Genomic DNA, 14,664 nt, shown 5'->3' with positions numbered 1-14,664 from the left:
CAGGGTCCTGGGAAAGTAAAGAAGGAAGTGACCAGCCATCCAGGCTGGAGAGGGAGTGAAGAAGGGGTGGATCAGCAGAGGTTGTTGCCAGTCTGAGAGATCCATCCAGTACTGTTTGGCCAAGGAGGTCTTCTGACCGTTGGAAAAACCTGGCTTGATGTGGCCCCAGGGAAGTGAGTTGGACTGGGGGCGGAGACTGCTGGCTCTGATGTGGGAAGCAGAAAAGGGTCCCCTCCCCCCCACTGTGAGTTTTTAACTCTGTTTCGACCATAGACTTGATACCATCACTCCAAGGCATTTTTTAGACAAAATGTATTCACTTCTCATTCTGCACCATCCTCAGTGTAAAGAGAAAAATCAGATCAATACCCATCTGAGAGCAGGTTTGACAGAAGGTAACAATCTAGGAAAAGGCAAGCGATAAAGAAGGGAAACGGCTTAGTCCTGGATTTATTTTTTAGAACCAATGCTTTTTACTATGACTTCTTCCTACCTCCTATTCCTCAAAGGCCCTTCTAGAAAAAGGATCACAGAGAAATTGCCCCCCCTTCCCCACCTACCTAAACCGACACTCCTCACCCACCCATCTGCCACCAGCTTCCAGAAGCTGCCACGCAGCTGGCTGGCAAAGAACAGGGAAAGGGCTCCTCTCCGGAGGGGAAAGCGAGAAGGGTAGCGTCTCTAAGGGATTTAACCTCCTACCCTGGGCTCCACTTCACCACCCCCGCCTCCAAAGATTGGGACGGCGCCTCCATTTCTGTTTTGGGAAGGAAGGCAGGGGCTTGTGGATGGAAGGGGGTCAAAGGAAACGGTGATTATCACCTGGGAGGGGGAAGGGGGTGCCATCCTCCTTCCTTCCCTCTTCCTCAGTCTACACCCCCTGGAAACTCTCCCCCCCGCACACACCTTCTCGGGGTCTCCCCCCCCCCCGCCCTTGTTGCTAAGGCCCAGACCGTCATCCCAGCAACAGCCTCAGTCATGTGACCGGCAATGGCGGCGCTGACGAGAGGTAGGTGAGCCCGGCGCCCCCCACACCCACCGTGCGCCCCCCGGACCCTGCTCGCACCCCCCGCGCGCCCTCCCGCTTCCCCTACTCCCCCTCCTCGGTCTCCTTCTGCGCGCGGCGCCGGGGGCCCGGGCCCGGCCCCCGCCGATCCTCTGTCTGTTACCCTCCAGCCTTGGTCTCCATTTGGGGGTTCTGGGGCCCGCGATCCGGCCGACATGCATCCCCACCCAGTGGTGGGGCTGCGGGGGCTCTGCCGAGCCGAGGATGCGGGGAGTTGGTTCCGGGTCGCGTCTGGCAGGAGGTCGTGGGGGGAGGGGTGAAGATGCCTCCGTTGATGCCCCTAGGAACCCTGGCTCTTCCTGGCTGCCCTTGTCGCCGGCCTCTCTCGGGCGGGAGGGACTGGCCCCGTGTCCGGCCTGGGCTGCCCCAGGGGAATCGGACCCAGCAAAAACGGTGGCCCCGCCTCCCTTTTCTGTGCCAGCAGGACTCGGAGCAAAGGACACCTAGGTCCTGGCTTCTCTCTGATGGGGAGGGGGTGTTCCACCTGGATGGACCGAATGAGCCGAGGCTCTCCGGTTCCGATTTCGCTTTTTGAATCTTGAGGTGCATCTGGCCTTGAGGGGACTGGGAAGCAGGCGCAAACAGAGAGCTGCTCCCTTTTGGATCAGTCAAGGAATTGAGGTCACACTAATGGCCCTTCTTTCTATTTGGGCCGCATTTGGAGGTTTTGTAGGGATAGCTCTGTAGCTGAACACAGCAAGACTGGGGGCAGGGAGGGGGTGGTGGTGGTGGAGAATACCAGGGTGCTCCAGCGGATCTCCTTCGTGAGCTCCACCCCTCCAGAAATTCAGCCTAGGTTGCTGGCAGGCCTGGACTTCGTGTGCTGGGTTTAAAAGGTGACAGCAAGAACTTTGTTATTGCAGGGGCTTCTGCCACTTGGTCCGCATTCCAAGCAGACTCCAGCAGAAGGGACTGGGTTAACACTCAAGGAAGGCTCCCTAGCACTAGGAGCGGAATTATTGGCAAAATGTGGAGCAGGGCGAGAAGCTGGGGAGCAAAGGAGATATTCTTGTCCTTGTGATCTGAGGGAGGTGGCAAAACAGACCTCTCTATGTGTGGGCTTTTCCCTTCCAGACTTCTCTAATCTGTGTCCCTAGGCTTTCTTAAGAGCCCCAGAGCTGAGGAAGAGGAAAGTTAGCACGTTGAAGTTCCTTCTTTAGGAACTTGGCCAGAGGCTGGGGATGAAACTCTGCGAAAGACAGGCAGAGGAAATGGAAGGAGGAGTTTTTGTTTTGCTTCTGGGCTGACTGGGGGAAATGGTAATGTTTGTCATCCTAACCCCTCCTGCCCCACTCCCCCCTCCCCTAGTCCTGGTCAGCTGAATGTGGAAACAGAGGGAATTCTGCTGTCACCGTCCATGGGCTTCCCAGGTATCTGCCTTTCATGGAAACCTCAACTTTCACCCTTGAATTGGTTTCCTTCATTCCATGGTAATCCCATTCCCAGGAGATTTACCCCCAGATTCTCTCTGTCTCGTGAGCTGCTGGGTGGGGGCATGTGGGAATGGGAGAAGGGGTTTTTCCACGCCTTTCCCTTTCCACCCACCAGGTCACACAACCTACAAGTAAGGAGTGAGGACAGAGAGCTCGCGCCTGCATGCCAATTCTAAGCTCTTCAGGATCAAAGTGAGCAAAAAGGAGGGTCGAAATCTCCTTTCCTTTTACAGAACCCAGTCCAGAGTTGGGGAAGGCCAGGATGCTTCTGTGATCTAGGGAGGAGTGTAGGAGAACCAAGATTGATGCTTACCTTAGATGATAATAATAAAGTTAGAGCAGCTTTCTTGCTCTTCAGGGGGTGCTGGAGTTTGAAGGATGGGAGGAACTAGAACATGAACTTGGGGGAGGAGTTGGGGGTTGGGCTCAGAGAGAGTAGAGGTAATATAGGACTGGAAAGGAATGGGAAGTAGGAGGCACTGATATCTGTGAAATGGGGACCCCCCCACCCTGAGTCCCTTTCACCCTGGGGGCAGTGTCGTTCGTCCTGTCCAGAATGGCAGCCTGTGGAGGCACCTGCAAGAACAAAGTGACTGTCTCCAAGCCTGTGTGGGACTTCTTGAGCAAGGAGACCCCTGCCCGGCTGGCCCGGCTTCGGGAGGAGCACCACGTGTCCATTCTCATAGACGGCGAGACTTCTGACATCTATGTTCTCCAGCTTTCCCCTCAGGGCCCTCCCCCAGCCCCTCCCAATGGGCTCTACCTGGCCAGGAAGGCTCTCAAGGGGCTGCTCAAGGAGGCAGAGAAAGAGCTCAAGAAAGCTCAGAGGCAGGGGGAGCTTATGGGCTGCCTGGCTTTGGGGGGTGGAGGGGAGCACCCTGAGCTGCACCGCCCAGGCCCGCCCCCTCTCCGAGCAGCCCCACTCCTGCCCCCAGGGGCCCGGGGGCTTCCCCCACCTCCTCCTCCCCTGCCTCCTCCTCTTCCTCCCCGCCTTCGGGAAGAGACAGAAGAGCAGGAGAGCACCTGCCCCATCTGTCTGGGAGAGATCCAGAATGCCAAGACGTTGGAGAAGTGCCGGCACTCATTCTGCGAGGGTTGCATTACCCGGGCCCTGCAGGTGAAGAAGGCCTGCCCCATGTGTGGCCGTTTCTATGGGCAGCTGGTGGGCAACCAGCCCCAGAACGGGCGGATGCTGGTCTCTAAGGATGCCACACTCCTACTACCCAGCTATGAGAAGTACGGCACCATCGTCATCCAGTACGTCTTCCCGCCCGGTGTCCAGGGGGTAAGAAGACTATGGCTGCCCTTACCCTTTGGTTTCCCCAGGCTCCTTGTTCTCTGATTGTTCTCTGATTTAGGAAAACTGGGTGTGAGGGGAGTGTGGTTGTTAGATGTGATATAGTCGTGCTGTCTCCTGGGATGCCTTCCCACTCAGCTCAGTGCCCTGGAGCAAGAGGCCTCCTCGAAGCCTAGCTTTTCCATCCCCATAACCCCAAGGCAGCCATGAAAATCAGGTATGAAAGAAAGGAATCGACTTCTGTTTCCTTGATGAACTTGGATGTTGACAGCTATTGTCAGTAGAGGTGAAGTCTGTGAGGATGGCGGCTCAGGTGCAGACCAGCACAGTGGGAAAAGTCTGACCTCCCCGCAACAGTGCTGGGAGTGTTAACTCCATTTCAGATTTATGAGACAGAAAATTTTGTTGACAGTTGAAGGTTAAAACAGGAGTGGTCAAGAGCCTACAGGTGTCTTCCTGCTTGACAAAGAGTAACATCCAGTTCTGGTTTGCAGAAAGATGAGGGAGCTCTGAAGGAGAGGAATAGAAAAATGGAACAGGTTAGACAGTGGAAGATGCACTGGGAGTGCTTTCAGGTGGAGAAGGGAAAGCCGAAAGATAAATGATTCTGTCTTCACATTTCTGCTGAGTTATGTGGAGAGTAAGGCCCAGCTTACCTTCTATCACTTTCGAGAATCCGTTTGTTGCTTGCGGGATTGGGAGAGCAGAAAGAACCTCTGAATGATGAGAATTTTGTCTGGAAACAGGCTTCTGGTGCCCAGACCCTAGAGCTGCTCCTTCCGTGGAAAGCTGTCACTGCCCCAGCAGCATTAGCTGGGGGTGCACAGCCAGAAGGCTGGCCTCCACGACCCTCCATGGGCCTTAAGATGCACAGCTGCTCATTCTGCCTCACTGTTCCCCCAGGCTGAACACCCAAACCCAGGAGTTCGGTATCCTGGCACTACTCGGGTGGCCTACCTCCCGGACTGCCCCGAGGGCAACAAGGTGCTGACCCTGTTCCGCAAGGCATTTGACCAGCGTCTCACCTTCACTATTGGCACCTCCATGACCACAGGGAGACCGAATGTCATCACTTGGAACGACATCCACCACAAGACCAGCTGCACAGGGGGACCACAGCTGTGCGACATTCCTTCTTCCCTTCTTTTGGCTCTACCGCTTCTCCCCATTTCTTCCCTTCTCTGTGGGAGCCTCCTAACTGGAGGGGACCAACCCCAAACTATTCAACCATCTTGTCCATCCCAGTGTCTCCTGTAATCATCCTGGTCCTGATGTGCCCAGCTTAACCTACAAAAATCAGCAGAATTGGGCTCAGTTATCTTGGGTTTGGGCAACCTTAAGGAAGGTGGGGAGGGGCTAGAATGAGGGTGAGCATGGGGGTAATATGAGTAAGCCTGATGGGCTAGCCCTGACCCTCATTTCTCTTTGCTCCCAGGTTTGGGTACCCGGACCCCACCTACCTGACCCGGGTGCAGGAGGAGCTGAGAGCCAAGGGCATCACTGACGACTGAAGGACAGCCCCTTCGGGAGGCCCCTGCTGTTCTCCAGTAGGACCCAACGGAAGTCTCTGTTCTCTCTCCCTCTGCCCCCCTCATCACTCTAGTAGGGGACTGTCTGACCAGGGAAGGAGTTTGCAGAGGGAGGGGCAACCCCTTTCCCAGCCCCCCACTGGCCGAGTGCTTCAGTGCAGTGTGAGCCACTCCCTTCTGGCAGAGGCGCTGTCCCAGGCTCTGCTCCCCTCCTCCCGGTGTACATACTCCCAGCCGCCCTGCCCCCTCCATTGCCCTTGGCTTTTTCTGGTATGTGCTGTGCTCCAGTGACTCTGCTGAGAAAGGACCTGGGTGGGAAGGGAGGGTCTCTTGAACCTCCCACCCCCACACACTGCTCCACTGCTGAACTTGTGTGCAGGGAGAGGGATCAGGCTGTTGTGAGCACCCCTGGAGCCGGCTGCGTGTTTTCTTCAGAATCAGTTCCCCCTTCTACCTTAGCCTTGTCCTTTCTCTCCTGTGTCTCTGTCTCTGTCAGTCTTTCTCCCGCTCTTCTCTGCCCCCTATAAGGAGCCTTCTTATCCCGTTCTGGAATCGCCGCCAGACTGTAGCTTTTAATTTAATAAAAATAAAGTAAAATATGCAACTCTCTATGCCGCGCCCCTTCTGTTCTGTGGGCCGGGGTAGGGGTGGGGTGGGGGGGGGCTGGACCTGCTGAGAAGGGGTGGGGGCGGTGATGGGGCGCTCCCTGTGAGCCTCGCCAGGCTGCCTGCCTCCGGAGGGCCTGGGACAGTGGCATGCACTTAGTGGGCTCCAGGATAAGACAGCGAAGCCCTGGATCGTGCTTCGACGGAGGAGTTGGGATTAAGAGGGGTTTGTTTGTTGTTGAACGCCGGTTGTAGAGAAAGCGACAACCCTACCCCTTTGGAAAAGTTTGGCTGGGGTGGGAGTGGGGGCGGAGCCGGGCAGGGGGGCGGATTCGGCGGCGGCAACTCCCCGGACGCACGCAGGCCTCAGAGCCCCCCAGCTTCCGTGCCCCCTCGGCTCTGAAACTTGGAGGAGGGTAGGGGTCCAGCATGAAGCCCCCGGATCGCCCTGGCCCTGGCCGCACTGACCGGATACTGGGGGTCATGGGGGGCATGCTGCGCGCATGCGCCCTACCCGGGCAGGAGGGGGTAAGAAGGGAGACCAAGGTGGGGTCGGGGTCTTTAGCGGGCTTCAAGACGGCTGCACCCCACAACTCAATATATCCGCAGACAAGAATTCTGCGGAGTAGTCGCAGGAATTCAAGAGTTCCATTAAGAGGACCGTAGGCACGTTTTTGGGTGAACTAACTGCTCTCGCCACCCTAGCCTCGGCGACCCTTTTGTAAAGAGTGGATTTTGACAGAAGGGGAAGCGGGAGGTGGAGGCTGGGCGTGGAGGGCGGGTTCCTTACGACTGCTCTGTACCCGCAGCCCTCGAAGAGAAGCCCCCTAGGGCCAGGGGGTACCGAGCCAGAATCTAACTGTACGGAGGGGGATCAGAGAGGGGAGAGCGATCGTGAGGTCCCCGCCTGGGTTCCTCTGCTCGGTAAGAAGCTGGGGGTGGGGTGGCGCCCAGTTTGCCATCCTGCGCAAAGTGGCGAATTAAAAAATATGCTGCTCGTATTAGCATAAAGGTTCGCATCTAATTTGCATGAGACTCATAGAACCGTTGAGACCTCCACGCTTCTTCTCGCCCTCTAGTCGGCTGTGAGTCCTCCACCTCAGCGGGTCCCGAGCCCCGCTGGCAGAGTGTCCCCGCGCCCCACCCCTGGCCCCTCGCCAGCCCAGTCTCAGGACTTCGCCTTAATTGGTGATTAGCCTCAGCTGGAGTCCCGGGGCCTGGAGGAAAGAAGGGTCCGGCGAGAGGGCGGCACCTGGGCTGTGTTCCCCACAAAGAGCTCCCCGTTCACGCATCCTCTACTGGGGGAACTTGTCCCCTGCCCGCCCTCCCCCCGCGCGGCTTGGGACAGTCTCAACCCCGAGACATCTTCGCGCAGGCCAAGGCCCCATCCGCCGCGCCCTTCTCCGCTGCAGAGGACGAGGGGCGACCCTGGCAGACCCCGCCGCGGGGCTCAACCCCCACCCCAGTGCTCCGCAGCCCGAGCCGGAGATGCCGGAGGGAGGCGGAACCCGGGGGCTGGGGAGCCCGGGCTGGAGCGGAGGGGCGGAGGCGCTGGGGACGTGGAGTGGGAACGTGGTGGTGCCTGGGGGAGGGGGGGTTCGGCTGAAGGGGGAACGCGAGGGAGAGGGCGGAGCTGGGCCGCGGAGGCCCCTCCCCGCGGCGGCCGGGCGGCGGGGCCTGTTATTCCGCTCCCCGCTCGGCCGGGACCCGCGCTGCGCTAGTGACTCGGGGAGTCGGCCCCCGACTCCTCTGCCCGGGCCTAGAACCACCCCCAATCCGAGAGGCCGGAGACGGAGCGGGAGCGGCTGCAGCATCCCGGCCCAGCTTCCTCCACCATCCCTCCCCTCCCCGCTGGACATCTGGACCACCCTGGGCCCCCGCACCGGCTCCGGAAACCCTCCCCGCCCAGTTCGGCGGCCGGGCACCGCGCCGCCCTCTCTGCAGAGCCCCCAGCCCTCTTCCAGACCAGACTTCCGCCTACCCCTGGACCCCCGCTCTCTAGTCCCTCCCTCCCCTCCTCCCCCAGCCTGGAGCGGGGTAGGAGGGAGGGGGGTGTGCACCCTGCGCCGTCCCCGCCCCCCGTGATTCCCCCTGCATGGCCGGCCCGGGTGGGAGGTGCGGGGGGGCCCGGGCGCCATGCGGGGGGGGCAAAAGGAGGGTCGCTGTGCCTGTCCCCATGTGATCCGAAAAGTGCTGGCAAAATGCGGCTGCTGCTTCGCCCGGGGGGGACGTGGTGAGTGTAAGGTCGCGAGGGATCAGTGTCGAGTCGGGGGCGGGCTGAGGGGTTCAGGACTTGTATTTGTCCCGGCCCTAGGGATTTAGAGGCTGGAGACTGACTATACCTGTCTTTTCCAGGAGAGTGACTTAATAGCTGATCTCAAAGATTCCCCTCTGCCTTCATTTCTATCAGTTCAAGTTAAGGAAATTGGGAAAGGGGCAAGGGACTTCTCAACTGAGTAGGAGAAGAACCCATTCACAATCCCCTTAGGCCTAGAACCACATCTTCCCTCAAATCCTTTTGCTGAAAGTCGACTTCAGATCTGTAGAGGGACAGGGGGATGGAGGAATGAGGAATGAGGGGGCTCCCAGGGCCTCTTTGACAAATCTCAGCTCCTCTGTCCCTGAGCCCAGGCCAAGGATAACTGATGAGCTCTCCTCACTTGCCCCCTCTGTTGAGTTTGTGCTTGTGTTGGGGAGGTGGGCTGCAGAAGTCTTTCCTTTCTATAGTGATTACTGCAGTTGGTGGAGGAGGGGTCTGGGGGTGGCAGATGGGCTCTTAGCTCTTTTTTCCCCCCTTCTCAGAGAATGGTCTGTACCCATTGCAAGGGGGAGGGTTATAGGAGAGCAGATGGCCACCCCCAGCTTCCAGTGTCTGCCCAGATGGCTGCCCCCACTGCCATGCTCAGATATGAAGGAACCTCCACATGTAACTGGGGGTGCCAGGCCTAGGGAGCCAGATGTTTACTGTCCTTCCTCCCAAGGGTGCCCTGGTGAAAATTTCTTCCTGGCCAAGTCAAATGAGGATGGCAAGAGAGTGAGCCCTGGGGGAGAGGGGCTGAGTATCACAGAATGGAGATTCTGGGAGCTCCCTGGTGACCCTGAATCTAGAGCTGAAGCAACATCTGTCATTCCCTTTCTCCCCCCACCCCACCCCATCAGAGTCCTACTCCATTGCTGGGAGTGAGGGGAGTATCTCAGCTTCGGCTGCCTCGGGTCTGGCTGCCCCCTCTGGCCCCAGCTCTGGTCTCAGCTCTGGCCCCTGTTCCCCGGGCCCCCCACGGCCAGTCAGTGGCCTGAGAAGATGGTTGGATCATTCCAAACATTGTCTCAGTGTGGAGACTGAGGCAGACAGTGGCCGGGCTGGACCATATGAGGTGAGCAGGGGGCACCACAGAGGTGCATGTAAGACATCCATGAAGAATGCTGGGAGAGGGCCGGTTGGGCGCCACTGGTCATGGGGAGACACAGCTATTGTCCCTGATCTTTGAGACTTGACCTTTGGCCCCTAGAACTGGATGCTGGAACCAGCCCTAGCCACAGGAGAGGAGTTGCCAGAACTGAACCTGCTGACCACATTGTTGGGGGGCCCCGGGGATAAGACACAGGTATGAAGAAATAAGGGCTTCCCAGATAGCTCAGTGATAAGAAACTGCCTGTCAATGCAGGAGACACAGAGGAGTTGCGGGTTGGATCCCTGGGTCGGGAGGATCTCCTGGAGAAGAAAATGGCAACCCACTCCAGTATTCTTGCCTGGAAAATCCCATGGACAGAGGAGCCTAGGGGGCTACGGTCCCTGGGGTTGTAAAGAGTTGGACATGACTTAGAGACTACATGAAGCAATAAGCACACATGAAGAAATAAGTTTGGGGTGGCTTCCCTCACCCAAGGGTCATCCATTTGCTTACCCTGAGATGTTCTTCCTTCCAGCCCCCTGAAGAGGAGACTTTGTCCCAAGCCCCTGAGAGTGAAGAGGAACAGAAGAAGAAGGCTCTGGAAAGGAGTATGTAAGTGTCTACACACTCTGTCTCCCTATCCTCCCCCTCCAATCATACAACTTGTGGAGGACTGTCTCTCACATTTTAGATTTGAGACTTGGGATTTCCTCTGAGGTTGGCTGTGGTAATAAAGGGGCTTCTAGTCCAGGAGAGAGGAAGTGGCTAAACGTGTTCTCTTCCCAGGTATGTCCTGAGTGAACTGGTAGAGACAGAGAAAATGTACGTGGACGACTTGGGGCAGATTGTGGAGGTAGTTCCCTTTTCCCTTCCCAGCCCTGGCCCAGCCCTTTCCCTCTTCCCGGGGCTAGGTTAGGAGATGCTTTGTTGCTCCTCTGTCCCACCTTCCCAGTCTCCCAGACTTCCTGGACTTTTTGAGGTTCCCACTGGGACGGGCCCCACACACTCGTGCTCCCTTCCCATCTTCCCACAGGGTTACATGGCCGCCATGGCTGCTCAGGGGGTACCCGAGAATCTTCGAGGTCGTGACAGGATTGTGTTTGGGAACATCCAGCAAATTTATGAGTGGCATCGAGAGTAAGTGATAGATCCCCTGAGAGCAAGGGGGAGAGGCATATGTCTGGTGGTCTCTGTGTCCTCCCCATGGGCCCACTGTGGCCTGAGGAATGTTTGGAGAGACTTCCTGGGGAACACTACGGGGTAAACAGCTCTAACTTGCCTGGGATGGGGTATTTGACCTGCCTTTCCCTGTCTACTCCTCCAGCTATTTCCTGAGGGAGTTACAGCGGTGTTTGAAGGATCCTGATTGGCTGGCTCAGCTATTCATCAAACATGTGAGGCTTGAGGGCGTGGCGTCCAGAAGGGGAGGGGCTTGGGAGTGGATCAGCCCTCACTACTCTTAAAATTTACCCATTAGGAGCGCCGGCTGCATATGTACGTGGTGTACTGTCAGAATAAGCCCAAATCAGAGTATGTGGTATCAGAATTTGGGGACAGCTATTTTGAGGTCAGTGGCTGAGATACCTTGGGGAAAGGGAGACAGGATCATCAGTACAAGCGGGCTTTCCAGGCTGCAAAACCACCCCGTCTGTCCCTGTCCCCAGGAGCTCCGGCAGCAGCTGGGGCACCGCCTGCAGCTCAACGACCTCCTCATCAAACCAGTGCAGAGGATCATGAAATACCAGCTGCTGCTCAAGGTCAGGGCCACCTGTTTCCTGGGGGGCACAGCAGGTTGGGACAACCTTTTCTTCATTCATCTCCCCAGGGTTCCTATGGCTCCCCCTGGACTTCCTGGGGGCCCTCACCTGTGTCCTCAGGGGAGGGTGTGAGGGGTCTTGAAGATGTCCTCATGACCTCCCTGAGAATTTCTTTTCTGCGTCTTAGGATTTTCTCAAGTATTATAGGAGAGCTGGGATGGATACCGAAGAGCTGGAGGTGAGGGCTCCCATGTCTCGTAGGACACACCAGGCACACCTTATCTTCTTAGTCTCCTGGGTTCCTTTATAGCGCTAGCTGGTTTATAGGGGGAGGCTAGTTGAAGAGGTCTGAAGAGGCCTCTTTCCCAACGTTGACAACGCTCCTCTCTTTACCTGTGTCCCAGCAAGCGGTGGAGGTCATGTGCTTCGTACCCAAGCGCTGCAATGACATGATGACCCTGGGGAGACTTCGGGGGTTTGAGGTACGAGGATGGAGCAGAGTTCTTGTGCCCCAGGCTGAGCCCTCAGGAGTCCCTACAGGGAGCTGTCCTCCTCTCCTGGGGTTGACAGGAGCTGGCTGGTCGGAGTGTCAGGGGAAGGAGGGAGGGGAAGAGAGTTGCCCCCTATTCTTTTCCGGTTTCTCTCAAAGGCCACTCTCCTTTGGTTTTAGGGCAAACTGACTGCTCAGGGAAAGCTCTTGGGCCAGGACACATTCTGGGTCACGGAGCCGGAGGCTGGGGGGCTGCTCTCTTCCCGGGGCCGAGAAAGGCGTGTCTTTCTGTTTGAGCAAATCGTCATCTTCAGCGAGGCCCTGGGAGGAGGAGTACGAGGTGGAGCACAGCCTGGTTATGTGTACAAGAACAGCATCAAGGTGGGGAGGGAGCCCCCCCAGGAGGGGTCTGACTGGGGTCAGGGAGGCCTCTGAGAGGATGTCTGGCTCTGGGTTATTTGTTGGAGGGGGCAGGATCCAGAGTAGGGGCTGAAGAATTTGGGGGCTACCTCCTCTTTGCCAATCCAGGTGAGCTGCCTGGGACTGGAGGCGAACCTCCAAGATGACCCTTGCCGGTTTGCACTGACCTCCAGAGGGCCAGAGGGTGGGATCCAGCGCTACGTCCTGCAGGCTGCAGATGCTGCGGTCAGTCAGGCCTGGATCAAGCAAGTGGCCCAGATCTTGGAAAGCCAGCGGGACTTTCTCAATGGTGAAGCCCACCCCCTCACTCCTTCCCATCCTCCCTCAGCCCTTTGATCTCCTGAATCCCTCCTTGCCCAGTCTCCGATCCCTGCCCTCTCCCCTCATCTCCACTTTTCCACTACTAACTCGAGACTTAGTAACTCAGAATTCCCCTAAAACCTCAAGCAACTTACGTTGGCTGACAGTCCTTGGGAGGGGAGGGCAGAGTGGGAGAAGATGGCCTGAGCAGTGCCCCTAGAAAGGGTGTGTCTCTGCTGTAACCCTCCTTCTGTCCCTCTCTTTGCCCCAGCGCTGCAGTCACCCATTGAGTACCAGAGACGGGAGAGTCAGACCAACAGCCTGGGGCGGCCAGGAGGGCCTGGGGTGGGGAGCCCTGGGAGAATTCGACCTGGAGACCGGGCCCAGCTCAGCACACACACACCCATCAATGGCTCTCTCCCCTCCCTGCTGCTGTCACCCAAAGGGGAGGTGGCCAGAGCCCACCTGCGCCTGGACACACAGGTATGAGGAATGAAGTTCCCTGGCTGTAAGGACAGAATGGAGAGGGCCTCTCTTTCGGTTCCGGGTCCCCAAACCCCCATATCATTCTTTTCTTCCACCACCTTCATTTTGTCTTCCCCTTCCTACTTCCCATCTCTTGCCCTCCCCCACTCCAATTTAACCCTGGGAGAAGCTGACGGTCTCAGATGATCTAAGATGCCTGGCAAGAGGGAGTGGCTTGACTAGGGGCTTACATTGACAACAGAGGAGTGAAGGTGGATGCCTGAACTTTTTTGATTCTCTGACTTGAGTCTCTTTTCAGGCCCCTAGTGCCATCCCCCAGGCTCCTCATGACTCTCCTCCAGTTCCACCAATTCCGGACACCCCTCCCGGCCAAGCCAGACTTGCCAAGCTGGATGAAGATGAGCTGTAACTGGTGAAGGCCATGGGGGTGGTGCTGACTCAGCCACTCTGTTCCCCCAGGAACTTCAGGGCAATCCTTTGGCACCGCTCCAGAATTCCTCCCTCTTGGTGTGTCTGGAGGGTGGGCAGGGCTGGGAGTGGTGTCAACTTGGAGGAGGGCACCTAGCTTCAAAAAGACTTCTTGCTGCCCAAGGAACACAGATTCCTTCAGCTCCCACCCCTATGCATGCATCACAGGTCCCCCCAAAAGGAGGATATGTGGGTGGGTGGGAGGGCTGGGGCAAGGGCCAGATAGAAATTATTGGTTTTATTTTTGATTTTTCTGTTTTCTGAGAATAAAGGTTTTGTTATATCACTAAAGCTGCTGTCTTAGCAGAGGGAAGAGGAAGCTGAAGTTGGGGTAAAGGAGTGTGGAAGAGATTAGATGGCCCCTCAAATCAGTCGTTGGAGGAAGGGTCTGGTGAAAGGAGAAGGGTGCTGGATGTAAGATAAAAAAAAATGTAGTTATCTTTGTCCCTCACTTGCAGTTGCAGCATCTCTCAGTCCAGGTCTTGGCGCTACAGGAAAACCCTAGAACCTTGATGTAGCCTCCCTTTTACCCAGCCCCTTTCCCTCCTGTCTGGTCTCTGTTCTAGACGCCACTGGAAAGCCTGCTGTGGGCTGACTTCCCACCGTTCCCCCAACACCCAGATGCTAAAGCACTGAATGCCCACGGTACCTTTCTTTCTGAGGCCACCATGTTCAGCTGAGGGAACATGGGGAGATGGAGAGGATGCTGGGGGGCTGTGGCCCCTTCTGGCTCTGGGTCTTCTTATTTTTGCTGTCTGGGAGGTCGCAAAGCATATCCATACTGAGCAGGAAGGGATTCTTCTTCAAGCCATAGACCTAAAAGTGGAGGTCTTCACCCCTCCCAACTTCTAGGACAGCTCCCGGGACCGAGAGCCAAACGTGCGGAGATTTGCGTCCAGATGCCCTGTCCTGCCTGGGTCCTTGGGCATCGGTGTGTCCACTGTGTCCATTCGTCCCCTGGGCCCAGTCACGTGTACTCAAGTTTCCTCAGCAGACAATAGACTGCTGGGGTGGGAGGCTGAGGAGGAGCTGGAGCCTCCCTGTGGGCCTGAGGTCTCTCTGGCCACAATGGGGGGAGGGACCTCTAAGGGGGGGACAGGACGTACAGCCCAGATAAGATTTCTGGGGAACAATAGGAGGAATTGAAGAGGGGAGACCCACCCTCACTGTACCCCACACCCAGGGCTTTGGGGTCAGGGACTAGGGACCAGAGGGTGATGGGGAGGGGTGCTAAGAATTCTTGTGAATGGAGGAGGGGATGGGGCAACTAGCAGGATTCTGGAGCTCAGAAGCTTTGTATCTCTTCAGGGACCTTAGGGGTACATGACATGGATGGGTGACCCTTTTGTACTTAATTTAACCACATACGTATTGTTGACTGCCTACTTTGTGAATAGCACTGGAATGCAATAAATAGTGCT

At 57.1% G+C, this 14,664-nt stretch overlaps 2 protein-coding genes across 14 annotated transcripts; both read left to right on the top strand.

Annotated features, from left to right (window-relative positions):
• The first annotated feature begins 974 nt into the window (after positions 1 to 974).
• DTX3 (deltex E3 ubiquitin ligase 3) lies at positions 975 to 5,934 on the top strand. Of its 8 annotated transcripts, none has more exons than XM_081594327.1 (6): positions 975 to 1,009; positions 2,375 to 2,436; positions 2,615 to 2,691; positions 3,055 to 3,784; positions 4,700 to 4,917; positions 5,232 to 5,934. In XM_081594327.1, the coding sequence occupies exons 3-6, from the start codon at positions 2,663 to 2,665 to the stop codon at positions 5,305 to 5,307; spliced, it is 1,053 nt and encodes a 350-aa protein (XP_081450453.1). In that variant the 5' UTR covers positions 975 to 1,009; positions 2,375 to 2,436; positions 2,615 to 2,662; the 3' UTR covers positions 5,308 to 5,934. The 8 variants fall into 8 exon arrangements, with proteins under 8 accessions (XP_081450453.1, XP_081450457.1, XP_081450455.1 ...); XM_081594331.1 differs by having other exon boundaries at positions 3,036 to 3,784; XM_081594332.1 differs by lacking the exon at positions 975 to 1,009 and adding an exon at positions 1,116 to 1,902 and having other exon boundaries at positions 3,036 to 3,784.
• Positions 5,935 to 6,258: 324 nt separating this feature from the next.
• Positions 6,259 to 13,534, top strand: ARHGEF25 (Rho guanine nucleotide exchange factor 25). 6 transcript variants are annotated; one of them, XM_081594299.1, is made up of 16 exons: positions 6,259 to 6,458; positions 6,740 to 6,854; positions 9,090 to 9,304; positions 9,440 to 9,535; positions 9,858 to 9,934; positions 10,109 to 10,175; positions 10,356 to 10,459; positions 10,647 to 10,716; positions 10,800 to 10,889; positions 10,987 to 11,079; positions 11,267 to 11,317; positions 11,484 to 11,561; positions 11,750 to 11,950; positions 12,098 to 12,278; positions 12,561 to 12,772; positions 13,074 to 13,534. In XM_081594299.1, the coding sequence occupies exons 1-16, from the start codon at positions 6,360 to 6,362 to the stop codon at positions 13,182 to 13,184; spliced, it is 1,860 nt and encodes a 619-aa protein (XP_081450425.1). In that variant the 5' UTR covers positions 6,259 to 6,359; the 3' UTR covers positions 13,185 to 13,534. The 6 variants fall into 6 exon arrangements, with proteins under 6 accessions (XP_081450425.1, XP_081450426.1, XP_081450428.1 ...); XM_081594304.1 differs by having other exon boundaries at positions 6,438 to 6,596; XM_081594300.1 differs by lacking the exon at positions 10,800 to 10,889.
• The last annotated feature ends 1,130 nt before the right edge of the window (positions 13,535 to 14,664 follow it).

The sequence above is a fragment of the Giraffa tippelskirchi genome, chromosome 4 (genome assembly GCF_054371585.1).
Source record: "Giraffa tippelskirchi isolate mGirTip1 chromosome 4, T2T-mGirTip1v1.2.pri, whole genome shotgun sequence".
In the NCBI taxonomy this organism is placed as follows: domain Eukaryota; kingdom Metazoa; phylum Chordata; class Mammalia; order Artiodactyla; family Giraffidae; genus Giraffa; species Giraffa tippelskirchi.
Note: the sequence above shows the minus strand (reverse complement) of the source record. Positions and strands in the feature narration are given on the sequence as shown.

Coding starts and splice junctions, on each gene's coding strand:
- DTX3 (XM_081594329.1), top strand. CDS start 2,663: ATGCCAATTCTAAGCTCTTCAGGATCAAA. Junction 2,692..3,054: donor CTAAGCTCTTCAGGATCAAA/GTGAGCAAAAAG, acceptor CGTCCTGTCCAG/AATGGCAGCCTGTGGAGGCA. Junction 3,785..4,699: donor TCCCGCCCGGTGTCCAGGGG/GTAAGAAGACTA, acceptor CTGTTCCCCCAG/GCTGAACACCCAAACCCAGG.
- ARHGEF25 (XM_081594299.1), top strand. CDS start 6,360: ATGAAGCCCCCGGATCGCCCTGGCCCTGGCCGCACTGACCGGATACTG. Junction 9,935..10,108: donor AAGGCTCTGGAAAGGAGTAT/GTAAGTGTCTAC, acceptor TTCTCTTCCCAG/GTATGTCCTGAGTGAACTGG. Junction 11,562..11,749: donor GGAGACTTCGGGGGTTTGAG/GTACGAGGATGG, acceptor CTTTGGTTTTAG/GGCAAACTGACTGCTCAGGG.